We start from the raw sequence: 18,527 nt of genomic DNA, 5'->3' as shown, positions 1-18,527 counted from the left end.
GTGTGAGTGAATTTTGACGCAGCCCGAAGGGATTTCTCCCCGTCCTCGCCTTATATGCAAAGGGGGACGGAGAGGGGGGGTCGCCGATTAAATGAAGCGGCCTTGCTGTGGATGTACTGTGTCTTGCGACACTGCTTCTGACCCAGGGCGGTGGGCAGGGTGCAGGGATGACCCGTCATCCAGGAGGTGCTCAGATGAGAGGGAGGGTGGGAGGGGTGTGGAGTGTATTTAGGGATGAAATGGGTGGGAGTGTTTTTATGCCTTTCCCTTTCTGGCTACCTCCCTTGTAAGGGGGAAAAAAGCCTTGGTATATGTATGTATGTATGGAACAAAGAAGAGAAAGAGATGACCTACTGACCATTTTCAGAATTATGAAAGGCACAGAAGTCCTTGACAGAGAGGACTTACAAAGTTAGGATAAGAGAAATACAAGGGGACATGATAACTCAAAGACAGTTATAGAAGAGACCTGAAAAAACAAAACAGTTTTCCACACAGAGTGGTGGATGTCTGAAACAAACTGGATAAAACAATAGTGTGTGTAAAAACTACACATGAGTTTAAGAGCAAACTAGACACTGAAATACAAAGACGGGACTTTACGAGCATAGCTCCCCTTCCCATAAGATACAACTAGGTAAATACCAATGGCTTTTTTACCTTTACAAGGGAGGTAGTCAAAAAACAATGGCATAAAATCCATTCCCACCCATTCCATCCCCACATACTCCAAACCCATTCACCCCCCCTCTCTCCCTTATATCTTGTCACCTCCTGGATAGTGGGTTATCCCTACATCTTGCCCACTGCCCTGGGTCAGAAGCAATGTAGCAAGACACACCACATCCACAGCAAGGCTGCTTCATTTAATCAGCACCCCCCCCCCTCCTTCCCCTCATGCAGAAAAAGAGAAGATGGGGAGAAATCTGTTAGGGATTCATCAAAATATCATTCATATGTACTTCCCCCATCCTTCCACATCCCCCACCCACTCCCTTCTATGCATCACAGCATCATCCGTACACAACCATTCTCCACTCACCCCTATCTTCTGTCTTCTCCCCTCCTTCCTTAACATTCCCTTCTTTATCTCCATTTAACCCCATCCATCCATTACCTCCTTGGTTGCCCCCTCATGTTCACTCTTTCCACCTCTGCCTTCCACACCTCATTTACTCATTTTTCTTCACTCATTCTTTCCATGTGTCACCTCCTCACCTTCTTTCTCACTGTATCCATCCAAAGACCCCTATCATACTTCTCAGGCATTTCATCTCAAACACATTCAAAATCCTCTCTTCTTTCATATGTTCCATGTTTCTGCCCCATATAGTGCTGTTGGCACAATCACTCCTTCATACAATCTCCTTTTATCATCCATTCCCAAATGTTTATTTCACATTACACTTTTTAATCCTCCAAGGCATTTACTTGCCTCTCAATCTACATTATACCTCTACCTCCACTCCACCTTTACCACCATATTCACACCCAAGTATCTAAAACTATCACCTTACTCCAGTCTCTCTCCCTTAATACTCACTTCCAGTTTACTGCCACATTCTTCCCATGTACATCTCATCACCTTACTTTTACCCACATTTATCTTCAATTTCCTTCATTCACACACCTTCCCAAATCTGTCACAAACTTTCTTAATCCCTCTTCTGATCCTGCCACAAGCAGTGTCATCAGCAAGCAACAACTGGCTTATCTCCACTTTTCTCCATTATCTTTAACCATCTCCAATCCTCGACCCATTACCCTTGTGTTTATGTCTTGCACCACCCTATCCATGTATAACTTGAACAGCCAATGTGACATAACATATCCCTGGTGGAGTCCCACTTTGCCTCAAACCACTTGCTCTCTCCATTTCTAATTCTAACACAAGCTCTACTATATACACATATACCAAAGGCTTTTCCCCCCTTACAAGAGAGGTAGCCAAAAAACAAAGACATAAAAACCACACTCACCCATTCCATCCCCACACACTCCAACCCCATCCACCCCCCTCCCTCTTTTCTTGGCTCCTGGATGACTGGTCATCCCTACATCTTGCCCATTGCCCTGGGTCAGAAGCAGTGTCACAAGGCCGCCTCATTAAATTGGCAACCCCCCCTCTCCGTTCCCTCATGCAGAAGTAGAGAAGATGGGGAGAAATAGTTTTGGGCTGTGTCAGTTTATTTTTCATACATACTCCCTCACATCCACCCCCAACCCACTCCCCCACATGCATCACAGCATCAGCCATACATAACCTTTCTCCATTCACCCCAATCTTCTGTCCTCTCCCTTCCTCAACAGACATTCCCCTTTTTCCCAATGCCCCTTTCACCCCATCCATCCATCTCACCCTAGGTCACCCCCTCATGTTCAATCCTTCCACCTCTGCCTTTGACACTTCTTTTACTAATCTTTCCTCACTCATTCTTTCCATGTGTCCAAACCATCCCAATACTCTTTCATCAACCCTATCTCCCAACTCCCTTTCCACCCACCCATTCTCCTCCTCACCTCTGTTTCTCATGCTATCCAGCCTAACCCCTATCATACTTCTCAGACACCTCATCTCAAACACATTCAAGCTCCTCTCTTCCTCCCTGTCTTCTCCATTTCTGCAAAAGGGGATGGAGAGAGGGAGTCGCTGATTTAATGAAATAACCTTGCTGTGGATGTGTTGTATCTTTCTACACTGCTTCTGACCCAAGGCAGTGGGTGAGATGTAGGGATGACCTGTCATTCAGGAGGAGCCATGATGAGAGGGAGGGAGAGGGGTGGATGGGAGTGGATATTATGCCTTTGTTTTTTTTGGCTACCTCCCTTGTAAGGGAGAAAAAGCCTTTGGTATATGTATGTATGTATGTAGTAGAGCCTGTGTTAGAATTAGAAATGGTGAGAGTGGTTTGATGTAAAGGTAGGACTTCACCAGGGATGTATTATGTCACCTTGGTTGTTCAATTTATATATAGATGTGGTGGTGTGAGAGGTAAATGCAAGGGTAATGGGCCAGGGATTGGAGATGGTTAAAGAAAATTGAAAAAAATGAGAGATAAGCCAGTTGTTGTTTGCTGACAACACTGCGCTTGTAGCAGGATCAGAGGAGGGATTAAGGAAGTTGGTGACAAAGTTTGGTAAGGTGTGTGAAAAAAGGAAGTTGAAGATAAATGTGAGTAAAAGTAAGGTGATGAGATGTACAAGGGGAGAATGTGGCAGTAAATTGGAAGTGAGTATTAAGGGGGAGAGATTGGAGGAAGTGGATAGCTTTAGATTGGGAGCAAATGTGGCGGTAATGAGAGGATTGGAAGTAGAATGTAGATTGAGAGAAGCAAGTAAATGCCTTGAGGGGTTAAAAAGTGTAATGAGAAATAGACATTCGGGAATGGATACTAAGAGGAGCTTGTATTTACCCAGTATTTACCTAGTTGTAGCTTACAGGAAGGGGAGATTAGCTTGTGGTGTCCCGCCATTGTATCTTGCAGTGTCTAGTTTGCTCTTAAAGTTGTGTACAGTTTTTGCACACAACATTGTTTCGTCCAGTTTGTTCCAAGTGCCCACCACACTGTGGAAAACTGTTCCTCAGATCTCTTCTATAACTATCTTTTTTTTTCCATGTCCTCTTGTGTTTCTCTTGTCCCAATTTAACAAGTCCTCTCTATCAAGTATTTCCATGCCCTTCATGATTCTATAGATGGTCAGTAGGTCGCTTGTATAGGGCAGAAACATGGAACATATGAGAGGAAGAGTTTAAATGTGTTTGAGATGAAATGCCTGAGAAGTATGATAGGGATAGAGTGAGAAATGAGGTAAGGAGGAGAGTGGGGTTGGAAAGTGAGTTGGGAGATAGGAATGATGAAAGAGTATTGGGATGGTTTGGACACCTAGAATGAATGAGTGAAGAAAGATTAGTAAAAGAGTTGTGGAAGGAATGAACATGAGAGGGCAACCAAGAATGAGGTGGATGGATAGGGTAAAAGGGTATTGGGAAAGAGGGGAATATCTCTTGAGGAAGGAAGGGAGAAGACAGAAGATAGGGGTGAATGGAGAATGGTTATGTATGGATGAAGATGTGATGCATGAAAAGGAGTGGGTGGGGGTGAGTGAGTATGTGTGAATGATACTTTGATGCATCCCAAAAGGATTTCTCCCTGTCTTCTCTGTTTCTGCATAAGAGAATAGAGGAGGGTCACTGATTAATGAAGTGGCCTTGCTATGGATATGCCATGTCTTACTGCATTGTTTCTGACCCAGGGCAGTGGGCAAAATGCAAGGATGACCTATCATCCAGGAGGAGCCAAGAAAAAAGGAGGGAGGGGTGGTGAATGGGAGTGAAATATGTGGGGATGAAGTTGGTGTGAGTGGATTAATGCCCTTAACTTTGGCTACCTCCCTTATAAGGGAAAAAACTGTTGGTGTATGCATTATTAAGTAATATTGAATTATTAAAAAATATTTAATTATTATTTTGAAATTAAAATGAAAAGATTGAGTGGCAGGGGACTGGTAAAAGAAGTGTGGAAGACAGGTGGATGGAGTGAACTTGTGGGGGCAACTGAGGATGAGGTGGATGGATGGCATGAAAGGGGTGTTGAACAAGAGGGAGATGTCTGTTGAGGAAAGAAGGGAGAAGACAGAAGATGGGGGTGAGTGGAGAATGGTTGTAAATGGATGATACTAGGATAGATACATGGACAGGAGTGGGTGAGGGATGGGGAGGTGTTAGAGAGTGGTTATGTGTGAATGATATTTTGATGCAACCCGAAGGTATTTCTCCTTATGTTCTCCTTTTATGCATGAGGGGATGGAGAGGGGGTTCACCTACCAAATGAAGTGGACTTGCTGTTGATGTGCTGTGTCTTGCTGCATTGTTTATGACCCAGGGCAATGGATGAGATGCAGGGATGACCCGACATCCAGGAGGTGCCAAGAAGAGAGGAAAGGAAGGGTGGCGAATGGGAGTGGAGTATGTGGGGATGAAATGGGTGGGAGTGGATTTATAACTCTATTATGCCTGTTGTCTTTAGCAACCTCCCTTGTAAGGGGAAAAATACTCTTGGTACATGTATATATGTATTATTAAATCTGTGGCTTGATACTTGATGCTAAAGGTATTATTTCTGTACTTAGGTGCACTTTACATTCTCTTGGGGAGTAAGAGTAAATCTTTGGTGGTGCGAAGAGACTGGGAGTCACTGAACATGATATGGCCAGCTCTCCTGGCTGCCCAACACTCAGAGAAACCATCCATTGTTAAACTACTTGAGTCATTAGCAGACACAGCTTCAAGATATATGGAGCTGTTTTCCATTTTTTACTCTGTAAGTAATCAATGTTTGTGTTTATTGCCTGACAAAACTTGTACACTCTTTGATCATGACGTATTATGTATAGGGTTGGATTTATGTAAATAATATTGTTCCAGGACATTGAGAATTGAAATATTTTATATATCTGCAGGTACCAGACAGTTCAGTTAAGAGTGCGAGGGAACTTTTACAATCCACCAGTATACCCCATGTGAATGCTACAATAGCAGTTGATGCTGAGGAGGCCGCCTGCCAAAGCTTAGTTGAAAAGGGTAACCAGAATAACAGGCATTATGAACAGCTTGTTGACAAATTGGTGACGATGCTTAATTCTGGTACATTGTAAGTTTAGTTGGTTTTTACTTTAATCTAGTGACTATTTTTATTCATTTTTAAGTTTTGAGATGTAGTGAATGCAATATGTTTATTTTAGATATGTGGTTTGAAATTAACTGGAATCTTTGGGCTTCTGAGTACTCGGGGTGGCATTCTTGTAGTGGTCTAACTGTGTGCTTGCCTCACTTGCAGACACTGGCACCACTATGATATGACTCTCTACATGCTTTTTATGCTCATCCGGCCTGATGTTCCCTTTCCTGCTGTAGCAGTCAAAGCCTTTGTAAATAATCTTATTCATGAATCCATATCTGTTCGAAAGGTGAGATTCACAGCATAGAATGATACACCTGCCATACTAATAATTGTCAAATAATGTGCATACTAATGGCCTTTGTGGTTGAAGTTGCTTGAATCTAGTAGACTTTATTTACATATTCTTGTTTTTCATTTCCAGACTGCAATTCATGGTATGGCATGTATCCTAAAGAAGCAGAAGAGGAAACATAAAATGGTGGAAGTAGACCCTTACTGTGCAAATGAGAAACCTTGCACACAGAGAGACTTGAGACCAGGAGATGCTCGGGAAGATAATAGGTAGAGTAGATAGGGTTGCCAAGCTAAAAGTATGGTGACCTTCAAGATAAGCTGTTTCAAAATATTTTGTAATAGCGTTCTTACAGACATTATCAGTTGTTTACAGCTCATGTTCTGTGAATTACTATTAGGTGAAGAGAGCTTTGAATGCACATGCAATGTCAGTTTAACAGGGAAGAGTGCAAAAGTTGGGAATAAATGGATAAAAAGCTGTTCTTCTTATGTGCTTTATTAATTCTTTTTAATGGATGAGAATGGATAAAATGGTAAACTAACTGGCTGTTTTGTTTCACTGCAATACTTTTGCACTAATTCACTGCAATACAACCTGCGCTTGTGGCAGGGTCAGAGGAGGGATTGAGGAAGCTGGTGGCAGAGTTTGGGAGAGTATGTGATAGAAGAAAGCTAAAGATAAATGTGGGTAAAAGTAAGGTGATGAGATGTACAAGGGGTGAAAGTGGCAGTAGACTGGAAGTGAACATTAAGGGAGAGCGGCTGGAGGAAGTGGATTGTTTTAGATACTTGGGTGCAAGTGTAGCAGGAAAAGGTGGAGGTAGAATGTAGATTGAGAGAAGTGAGTAAATGCCTTGGTGGTTTAAAGAGTGTAATGAGGAATAGACATTTGGGAATGGATGCGAAGAGGAGACTGTATGAATGAGTGATTGTGCCAACAGCACTGTATGGGGCAGAAACGTGGAACATAAGAGAAGAAGAGAGAAGGAGTTTGAATGTGTTTGAGATGAGGTGTCTGAGAAGTATGGTGGGGGTTACTAGGCTGGATAGAGTGAGAAATGAGGAGGTGAGGAGGAGAACAGGGGTGAAAAAGGATTTGGGAGATAGGGTTGATGAAAGAATATTAGGATGGTTTGGACACATGGAAAGAATGAGTGAAGAAAGACTAGTAAAAGAGGTATGGAAGGCTGATGTGGAGGGAGTGAACAGGTGGGGACGTCCTAGGATGTGGTGGATGGATGGGGTGAAGGGGGCTTTGGGGAAGAGGGGAATGTCTGTTGAGGAAGGAAGGGAGAGGACGGAAGACAGAGGTGAGTGGAGAATGGTTGTATATGGATGATGTTGTGACTGCATGAGGAGGAATGGGCGGGGGGGTGGGGGGTGGGGTAGTATGTGTGAGTAAATTTTGACGCAGCCCGAAGGGATTTCTCCCCGTCCTCGCCTTATATGCAAAGGGGGACGGAGAGGGGGGTCACCGATTAAATGAAGCGGCCTTGCTGTGGATGTACTGTGTCTTGCGACACTGCTTCTGACCCAGGGCGGTGGGCAGGGTGCAGGGATGACCCGTCATCCAGGAGGTGCTCAGATGAGAGGAAGGGTGGGAGGGGTGTGGAGTGTATTTAGGGATGAAATGGGTGGGAGTGTTTTTATGCCTTTCCCTTTTTGGCTACCTCCCTTGGAAGGGGGAAAAAGCCTTGGTATATGTATGTATGTATGTATGTATGCAATACTTTTGACCCAACCAATATTACAGAGGAGGATAGGAATGAGCCTTCATTCATGAGATGCAGAGATAAGAGGGATATCAAATAGGTTGTGTATGAAATGGTTGTGTGATTTGACTTGGGATGGGTGCTGGTATGTATATACTATTACATACATACATACATACACCAATGGCTTTTTCCCCTTTACAAGGTAGGTAGCCAAAAGCAAAGGCATAAAGTCTACTTCCACCCATTCCATCCCCACATACCCTACTCCCATTTACTCCCCTCCCTCCCTTCATCCACAAGGAATTACTATAGAAAAGACAACTAATGGGTGTTGGATGTGTGAATGGTGGATGTATGCTTTGTTTAGGCCATGGTCCCTAGAAGGGGGAAGCCTTTTGGTATGTGTATGACCATTGCACTTGCAGTTGATCATGGAGTTGGAGCAACATATATTCATTTCTCATTCAGATGAGTGTATGGTGAAACATAGAATTTGTCAAGCTAGTGTGGAGAATTTTTGTGAATAGAATTAATAAGGAAAGGCCGTAAAAAGGTTGTGATGTTTTATTCCAGGTGGTTGCAGTATGATGCCAGCAAGCCCATCACAAATCAGAAAGAATGGGATGCTCCAAGATTTGTTCATAAAACACATTATGGCTGGTACACATGGCCAAAGTGAGTACCTTGAATTTTTCTGACTTGATAAATGTATTAGATATGAGAAATAGGAATTATACTATTTGTTATTCACTCGTATAGGTAAATACCATACGAGTGAATAACATATGTATGTTATTCACTCGTATGGTATTTACCTATTTGTATTATACGGAAAGGGGAGCTATGCTCGTGGTGTCCTGTCTTTGTATCTTCCAACATCTAGTTCTTAAATTCTTGTGTGGTGTTTGCACATACTATTTACCTAGTTGTATTATACAGGAAGAGAGCTATGCTCATAATGACCTGTCTTTGTATCTTTCAGCATCTAGTTTGTTTTTAAATTCTTGTATAGTTTTTGCACACACTGTTACCTCATTCAATTTGTTCCAGGTATCTACCACTCTGTGTGGGAAACACATTCTTTTTCATATCTCTTCTATAACTCCTTTTTGAGTTTCTTTTCATGTCCTCTTGTTTTTCTCTTATCCTACTATAATAAATCTCCTCTGTTGAGAACTTCCATCCCTTTCATAATTCTGTAAATGGGCAGTAGATCTCCTCTTTTTCTTCTTTGTTCCAGGGTGATTACTTCCAGTTTGGACAACCTTTGTTCAGATGTCAATTTAGAGAGTGTTGGTGCCATCTTTGTCATTGTTCTTTGGATTCTTTCTAATTTCTTTATATTCTTTTTTGTACTGGATGCCCATAGTGTCGCAGTGTACTCCAATCTTGGTCTTATCAGTGTGACTAATATTTTCTTTACTATTACCTCATCCAAGTACTCAAAGGGACTTTTTATTGATCTTAGTAAATTGAAGGTTTCTTTGACTATTTTGTTGATATGCTTGTCTGGTGACATGTCTTTGTTGATAATTACTCTTAGGCCCTTTCCAAGCTAACTTTTTTACTTCCTTTGCACCAATTTTATATTGCCCTGATATTCTATTTTTACTTTGTTCCGAAGACTCCATTATACTACATTTCTTGATGTTGAAGTTCACTTCCCACTTTTGAGTCCATTCTCAGAATTTATTCAGGTCTTTCTGTAGTGATTCAGTCTTCCTCTGTACTTACTTTCTTTAGTATTTTACCTAGTTGTATTACACGGGAAGGGAGCTATGCTCGTGGTGACCCGTCTTTGTATCTTTCAGTATCAAGTTTTTTCTTAAAATCTTGAATAGTATTTGCACACACTGTTTCTTTTAAGTTATTCCAGATATCCAGCTCTCTGTGTGGGAAGCTATTTTTTTTCAGATCTCTTCTATAGTTATCCTTTTTTAGTTTCTTTTCATGACCTCTTCTTTTTCCATTAAATTGGCGACCCCCCCCCCCCCCCCCCAGCATAAAAGAAGACGGGGGAAAATCCCTTCGGGCTGCGTCAAATTTTGCTCACACATACTACCTCACCCCCCATCCCCCGCCCATTCCACCTCATGCATCGCAACATCATCCATATACAACCATTCTCCATTCACCCCTGTCTTCTGTTGTCTCCCATCCTTCCTCAACAGACATTCCCCTCTTCCCCAAAGCCCCCTTCACCCCATCCATCCATCTCATCCTAGGATGTCCCCTCATGTTCACTCCCTCCACATCTGCCTTCCATACCTCTTTTATTAGTCTTTCTTCACTCATTCTTTTCATGTGTCCAAACCATCCTAATACTCTTTCATGCACCCTATCTCCCAACTCCCTTTCCACCCCCGTTCTTCTCCTCACCTCCACATTTCTCACTCTATCTAGCCTAGTAACCCCATCATACTTCTCAGACACCTCATCTCAAACACATTCAAACTCCTTCTCTCTTCCTCTCATATGTTCCATCTTTCTGCCCCATACAGTGCTGTTGGCACAATCACTCCTTCATACAGTCTCCTCTTAGCATCCATTCCCAAATGTCTATTCCTCATTACACTTTTTAATCCACCAAGGCATTTACTCGCTTCTCTCAATCTACATTCTACCTCCACCTTCACTCCACCTTTTCCTGCCACATTTGCACCCAAGTATCTAAAACTATCCACTTCCTCCAGTTGCTCTCCCTTAATGCTCACTTCCAGTCTACTGCCACTTTCACCCCTTGTACATCTCATCACCTTACTTTTACCCACATTTATCTTTATCTTTCTTCTATCACATACTCTCCCAAACTCTGTCACCAACTTCCTCAGTCCCTCCTCCGATCCTACCACAAGGGCAGTGTCGTCAGCAAACAACAGCTGGCTCACCTCCCACTTTTCTCCATTTTCTTTAACCATCTCCAATCCCTGACCCACTACCCTTGCATTTACCTCTCGCACTACCCCATCCATGTATAAGTTGAACAGCCAGGGTGACATAACGCATCCTTAACGAAGTCCCACCTTTACCTCAAACCACTCACTCTCTCCACTTCTAATCCTGACACAAGCTCTACTACTCTCATAAAAACTCTTGACAACTCCTAGAAACTTTCCTCCTATCCCATATATCTGCATAACCTCCCACAGTGCCTTTCTGTCTACCCTATCGTACGCCTTTTCCAGATCCATAAAAGCCAAAAAAACATCCTTCCCCTTTCCTATAGCTTTCTCACATATCTGTCTTACCACAAAGATCTGATCTACACAACCTCTACCCGTCCTAAATCCACACTGTTCCTCACGAATTACTCCTTCTGTTCCTCTCCTAATCCTCTCAATCAAGATCCTCCCATATGCCTTCCCAACTACACTTAACAAGCTAATCCCTCTGAAACTACTACATTCACATTTGTCCCCTTTTCCCTTGTAAAGTGGAACTATACAGGCACTCCTCCAGTCCTCCGGCACTCTACCCTCTCTCCAACAAACATTAAATAACCTCACCAGCCAGTCCACCATAACTGTACCTCCTTTTTTAGACATTCTGCATGGCATCCATCCAGACCAGGTGTCTTACCTTCTTTCATCATCTTCACAACTGCCTTCACTTCATCCTTCATTATTTCTCCTCCATATTTCTCACTCATCATGGTCATTTTCTTAGCATTTCCCACTGCAACTACCTTTCCCTCCCTATCCTCCTTCACATTTAGCAACTCCCTAAAGTATTCTGCCCATCTTCCCCTTACTGCCTTTTCTCCCATTATCATCTCTCCATCTGCACCTTTTACCTTTTCTTCTCTACTTGATTCGCCTCCTCTTCCTCTCTTAATTTCTTTCCAAAACATCTTTTTATTACTTTCAAAATTTTCTGTCATACTCTTACCCCACTTCACATCTGCTCTCCTCTTTGCCTCCTTTACCTTTTGCTTTACTTCTCTTTTCTTTTCTTTGTACCTCTCATATGACTCCCTCGTCCTATTTTGTAACCAATCTGAGAAAGCTCGCTTCATCTCTCTTACAACCTTCTTTGTTTCCTCATCCCACCATTCACTACCCTTCCTTCTATTTCCTCCTGTCATTCTTGTTCCAAACACCATCCTTGCACACTTTGTGACTCCATTCTTGAACCATCCCCATTCCTCCTCCACACCTAGCTCTACTCTATCCTTCACCTCCCTCCCACTCCTCCTTCAGCTTCTTCTTGTACTCCTTCTCCTTTTCCTTTTCATATAAAGAGTTCACTCTAAGCACCTCCCTACCTTTTGTCCCTTTCCTCTTTTTCCATCCATCCTCCACTCTCAACTTACCTTCCACCAAAAAATGATCTGATATTCCCCCACCCTCTCCCCTTAGCACATGTACATCCTTAACTCTTCCTATCATAGTCCTATTTACCACTACACTACATAGCCCAGACAGGAAAGCCCCGCCCCTTCCCCAATAGAGAACAGGGGCGCAAACATCATAGAGGCTCTGGACCCCAACGCAGGAAATTCTAGGAACTCGCCTGCCCTCCCGCACAGGATAGGAGGTTGCCTCTCTCTCTACTGGAGAGAATGGGAGGCTGCCGGGGCGGAGGACTGGACCATCCAGGTTATCAAGGCAGGCTATCGTCTTCCTTTTCACACCATCCCCAGCCTCTCCCCCTATCCCATCCAAGTCAGCAACTACCATCCGGACTCGGATCGCGGGCGGGCCCTAGTGGAGGAAATCTCCACTCTGCTCCAGAAAGGAGCACTCGAGGAAGTCTCAACTCCGGACCCGGGGTTCTACTCGAGGCTATTCCTAGTACCAAAGGCTACAGGGGGGTGGAGACCTGTCATCGATCTGTCTCCTCTCAACAAGTTCCTTTCCCTGACGAAGTTCCGGATGGACACCCCAGAGGCCGTGAGGGCGTCTATCAGGGAAGGGGACTTCATGGTGTCCCTGGACCTCCAGGACGCCTATTTCCAAATACCTGTCCATCCCTCATCCCGAAAATTCCTCCGCTTCGTCCACAAGGGCACCACTTTTCAATTCACCTGCCTATGCTTCGGCCTCTCCACAGCACCCCAAGTCTTCACCAGAGTGTTCAAACTCGTCTCAGCGTGGTCCCACTCCAGAGGGATTCGCCTACTCCGTTACCTGGACGATTGGCTGATCCTGGCACACTCCGCCCAGCTATGCTGCGACCACCTGGGGACGGTCCTAGCTTTCATCCGCAAATTGGGCTCCACGGTCAACCAGACGAAGTCAGATTTCATTCCAAGACAGAGAGTCACGTACCTGGGTATGGTTCTGGACTCTTCCCTCATGCAGGCATTCCCAGTAGAGAAGCGAATCCAGAATCTCTCTTCCCTCGTCGTGCAGGCACTATCGACCGGGTTCCTCACGGCCAAACAATGCCAAGTCCTCCTGGGCCACATGGCCTCCGTCGAGAGGTTAATACCCAGGAGCAGACTGAGAATGCGACCCCTACAGTGGCTCCTCAAGTCCCAGTGGTCCCCGCTAAGGGGAAACACCCGTCAACACATCACCCTTACCGGAGAGGTCAAGCATTCTCTTCTCTGGTGGAAGGACCCGTGCAACCTGCTCGTGGGGATGCCCCTCAGCCCATCTCCCCCCGAAGTCCTCCTCTTCTCCGACGCCTCAACGACGATCATGTCAGCGGTTCCTGGTCCACGGTCGAGCGGACAGCCCATATCAACTGGCTAGAATTGAAAGCGGTACTGCTGGCTCTCCGTCACTTCTCGGGTCAAATCTCGGGGAAAGTTGTGGGCATCATGTCGGACAATTCCTCGGTAGTAGCCTACCTGAACAAGCAGGGGGGCACAGTCTCCCAGGACCTCTGCCATCTCACTATGGAGATCCTCCTATTAGCCGAGAACCTCCAAGTGACACTCAGAGCTCGCTACATCCCAGGGAAGAAGAATGTCTGGGCGGACCACCTCAGCAGAAGGAGTCAGGTAATCAGCACGGAGTGGTCCCTCCATCCGGAAGTGGCGACCTTCCTCATCAACAAATGGGGCTCCCCTCTGGTGGACCTTTTCGCCACCAGATGGAACCACCAGCTCCCGGTGTATTTCAGCCCTCTCCCGGATCCGCTGGCAGCGGGAGAGGATGCTCTTCTGCAAAGCTGGGACAACCTCGACACCTACGCTTTCCCACCGTTTCCCTTGCTCCAGAAGGTGCCCCAGAGAGTACGAACCGCATCCAACCTTCGGATGACTTTGATCGCTCCCTGGTGGCCGGAAGCCCCATGGTTTCCAGACCACCTCGAGCTAGCAGTGGAGGAGCCCCTGGCCCTTCAGGGAAGACCCGACCTTCTACATCAACCAGTCAACGGGGCCTGGCACAAGAACCCGTCAGCCCTGGCACTTCACGCGTTCAGACTATGGTCCGGATCCTCCTAGAGAAGGGTTTCCCCAAAGAAGTGGCAGAAGACATGTCCTCCCCTATTCGCTCTTCCTCAGCTGCCCTTTATCAAGGGAAGTGGAATGCTTTTGCAGAATGGTGCCACTCCCGAGCAATAGCCCCAGAGCAAGCCACCATTCCTCTGATTGCCTCCTTCTTCCACTTCCTCCGGAAGTCCAAGAAGATCTCCCTCTCGGCAGTGCAGGGCTATAGGGCAGCTCTTAACCCCTTCCATACGGTGCCGCACACATAGGCGTCATGGACTTAGATCTCAGTGGCAGCAGCCAATGCCAGCCTTACGACGTGTCGTAATAATACTCGCATCATAAAATATAGTCACCGCTTATATCGATCGTTCTCTCTTTCACCCGCGAATTTTGAATACCACAGAGAATGGGATTCAGGGCACATTTGAGAGAATGTAAAAACACAGGGGCGACTACAATAAATATAATCAAGACGCCGATATGGCAGCCTCGCGAATACACTCGCTCCCCATGACGCCTACGTGTGCGGCACCGTATGGAAGGGGTTAATCAGGTGTTTTCTCTGAAGGGCATGGATCTAGCCCTGTCTCCAGAAATTTCCATGCTCTTCAGACATTTCAGAAAATCATGCCCCCCCCAGGGAGATCACTTCTCCTCCATGGGATGTGGCATTAGTCCTCAACGCTCTTCGGGGCCCCCCTTACGAACCCCTCCGAGATGCTAATTTCAAGGACCTCACCTTGAAGACAGTCTTTCTCTTGGCCCTGGCGTCTTCCAAGAGGGTCGGGGAGTTGCATGCCATCTCTTATCGAGTCGCCCACTCGAAAGGATGGCAAGAGGTCTCTTTCACTTTTCTGCCCCAATTCGTTGCCAAAAACCAGGATCTGGCCAAAGCTGACCCTAGATTCTGGTCCTTTAGTATTCCTTCCTTGGACGACTTTGTAGGGGGCGAACATGCAGAAATGGTCCTATGCCCGGTACGTGCTATCTGGACCTACCTCAAGAGGACGAAGCATCTTAGACCAGACTTGCCAAGACTGTTCGTCTCTACCAGGGGTACACCCAAGCCTGTCACTAAGACTTCCATTTCTTACTGGATCAAGGAAGTCATCCGCAGGGCCTACGCCTCGAGCCCCACGGATTACCCTGGAGCAAAAGCTCATGACCTCAGGGCAATAGGACCCTCCCTAGTCTTCCGAAAGAATCGGTCAGTCAACCAGGTCCTTCAAGCAGGTATATGGAAGTCCCAGACTACGTTCACTTCCTTTTACCGCAAAGATGTCATGTGGGAATCCTTAGGGACCTTCTCTCTAGGCCCCATAGTGGCCGCCCAAGAAGTCCTGAGATAACATACCCCGTACCAATGGCACACAGCTAACCCTGAAGCCTCATCCAAGTTCTGGATCGGCAACCACGGGGATACCTATCTCAAGTCCTTCTCATACTCCTACATTCCCTTACCTCACCGAGGGCTCTCAAGCATTCCAAGGGAATCAGTTCGAGCCCTACAAGGGGTACAAAGTGAGTATGCCCTGTCTGTCTCCACTCTGGGAACAGATCCAGGTGCCCTTCACAGTTTCGGGGAATGTATAAGGGTCTGGTCAACGTAGATCTTAGCACTCTACATTTTCTCCTTACGAGGGTTTCCCAGGCTAGACAAATACTTCCTTCCCCCCTAAGTCCAAGTCTCCTTGGGTAAGGAGTACCGAAGAGTTTGTATTCTTCGGAACAAATGTAATTTTCGCAGGAAAATTAATTTTTCCCTGATACAAACCTGAGGTACTCCTTACCTCTAATGGCCCTCCTTACCTCTAATGGCCCTCCTCATCCACCCCGCTAGTAGTTCCTTCTCCCTGGCCTGTCAACCCTCGTGACTAATTTCATACCTGGCTCAGACAATGGAGCTTCTACCCTCCTACCCTTGTGGGGGGGAGGGGGGGCCCCCCTTGCCCCAGGAGGGCCCCTTACTGAGGATAATGGTTGCCCAGACCCTCGGAGTGAGGTGTTTTCAAGCACACACAGTGTTAGCGGTAGAAACGCGCCGCGTATCCTTGGGTAAGGAGTACCTCAGGTTTGTATCAGGGAAAAATTAATTTTCCTGCGAAAATTACATTTTTCTCCCGTTCAAGAAATCTTCCATCCATTTCAATTTCTTTCCTTGTACGCCACCTATTATTTTGATTTTTCTTAGTAGCTTTTTGTGTGTTACATACATATACCAAAGGCTTTTTCCCCCTTACAAGGGAGGTAGCCAAAAAGAAAAAGGCATAAAAACCAATCCCACCCATTCCATCCCTAATACACTCCACTCCCCTCCACCCTCCACCCTCACCTCTTATCTTGGCACCTCCTGGATGATGGGTCATCCCTGCATCTTGTCCACTGCCCTGGGTCACAGGCAGTGTCGCAAGACACAGCACATCCACAGCAAGGCTGCTTCATTAAATTGGTGACCTCCCCTCTCCATCCCCTCATACAGAAAAGGAGAAGACGGAGAGAAATCCCTTCGGGCTGCATAAATTTTTCTCACACATACTACCTCACCCCCCAGTCTCCCCACCCATTCCACCTCATGCATCACAACATCATCCATATACAACCATTCTCCATTCACCCCTATCTTCTGTCCTCTCCTGTCCTTCCTCAACAGACATTCCCCTCTTCCCCAAAGCCCCTTTCACCCCATCCATCCATGTCATCCTAGGTCGCCCCCTTATGTTCACTCCCTCCACATCTGCCTTCCACACCTCTTTTACTAGTCTTCACTCATTCTTTCCATGTGTCCAAACCATACCAATACTCATTCTTCCACCCTATCTCCCAACTCCCTTACCATCGCTGTTCTCCTCCTCACCTCATTTCTCACTCTATCCAGCCAAATAACCCCCATCATACTTCTCAGACACCTCATCTCAAACACATTCAAAATCCTCTCTTCCTCTCTTATGGTCCATGTTTCTGCTCCACACAGTACTATTGGCACAATCACTCCTTCATATAATCTCCTCTTAGCCTCCATTCCCAAATGTCTATTCCTCATTTGCTTTCTCAATCTACATTCTACCTCCATCTCCATTCCACCCAAGTATCTAAAACTATCCACTTCCTCCTGTCGCTTCCAGTCTGCTGCCACTTTCACCCCTTGAACATCTCATCACCTTACTTTTACCCACATTTATCTTTAGCTTTCTTCTTTCACACACTCTCTCAAACTCTGTCACCAACTTCCTCAATCCCTCCTCTGATCCTGCTACAAGCACAGTGTTGTCCGCAAACAACAGCTGGCTCACCTCCCACTTTTCTCCATTTTCTTTAAACACCTCCAATCCCTGACCCACCACCCTTGCATTTCCTCTCGCACCACCCCATCCATGTATAAGTTGAACAGTCAGGGTGATGCAACACATCCCTGATGAAGTCCCACCTTTACCTCGAACAACTCACTTTCTCCATTTCTAATCCTGACACATGCTCTACTACTCTCGTAAAAACTCTTGACAGCTCCTAGAAGCTTTCCTCCTATCCCGTATATCTGCAGTACCTCCTACAGTGCCTTCCTGTCTACCCTGCCATAAGCCTTTTCCAGATCCATAGAAGCCCAAAAAACATCCTACCCCTTTCCTATAGCTTTCTCACATATGTCTTACCACAAAAATCTAATCTATGCAACCTCTACCTGTCCTGAATCCACACTGTTCCTCACCAATTACTCCCTCTGTTCCTCTCAATCAAGATCCTCCCATAAGCTTTCCCAACTACACTTAACAAGCTAATTCCTCTGAAACTACTACCCTCACACCTGTCCCCTTTTCCCTTATAAAGTGGAAATATACAGGCACTCCTCCAGTCCTCTAGCAAACATTAAATAACCTCACCAGCCAGTCCACCATTACTGTACCTCCTTTTTTTTTTTTTTTTTTTTTTTTTGACATTTTGTATGGCATCCATCCAGACCAGGTGCCTTAGTTGCTCTCCTCATCTTAACAACTGCCTTCACTTCATCCTTATTTCTCCTCCATTTTCCTCACTCATCACGGTCATTTTCTTAGCACTCCCCACTGCAACTATCTCTCCCTCCCTATCGTCCTTCACATTTAGCAACTCCCTAAAATACTCTTCCCATCTTCCCCTTACTGCCTTCTCTTCCATTATCATCTCTCCATCTGCACCTTTTACCTTTTCTTCTCTACTTGATTCGCCTCCTCTTCCTCTCTTAATTTCTTTCCAAAACATCTTTTTATTACTTTCAAAATTTTCTGTCATACTCTTAGCCCATTTCACATCTGCTCTCTACTTTGCCTCCTTTACCTTGTGCTTTACTTCTCTTCTCTTTTCTTTGTACCTCTCATATGACTACAACATCCTATTTTGTAACCAATATGTGAAAGCTCGCTTCTTCTTTTCTACAACCTTTTTTGCTTCCTCATCCCACCATTCACTACCCTTCCTTCT

The 18,527-nt window shown here is 45.4% G+C and overlaps 1 protein-coding gene across 2 annotated transcripts in view; it reads left to right on the top strand.

Moving 5' to 3' along the window:
- Positions 1 to 18,527, top strand: part of LOC143029163 (proteasome activator complex subunit 4-like) — a 200,170-nt gene that overhangs the window by 143,792 nt on the left and 37,851 nt on the right. For both annotated transcript variants that reach the window (XM_076191649.1, XM_076191648.1), the window contains 5 exons: positions 5,131 to 5,321; positions 5,461 to 5,651; positions 5,838 to 5,967; positions 6,103 to 6,242; positions 8,264 to 8,365. In XM_076191649.1, coding sequence (XP_076047764.1) covers positions 5,131 to 5,321; positions 5,461 to 5,651; positions 5,838 to 5,967; positions 6,103 to 6,242; positions 8,264 to 8,365 — 754 coding nt within the window. The remainder of the gene's footprint in view (positions 1 to 5,130; positions 5,322 to 5,460; positions 5,652 to 5,837; positions 5,968 to 6,102; positions 6,243 to 8,263; positions 8,366 to 18,527) is intronic.

Source organism: Oratosquilla oratoria, chromosome 10 (assembly GCF_046742065.1).
Source record: "Oratosquilla oratoria isolate Oo_2021 chromosome 10, ASM4674206v1, whole genome shotgun sequence".
Lineage (NCBI taxonomy): Eukaryota > Metazoa > Arthropoda > Malacostraca > Stomatopoda > Squillidae > Oratosquilla > Oratosquilla oratoria.
Note: the sequence above shows the minus strand (reverse complement) of the source record. Positions and strands in the feature narration are given on the sequence as shown.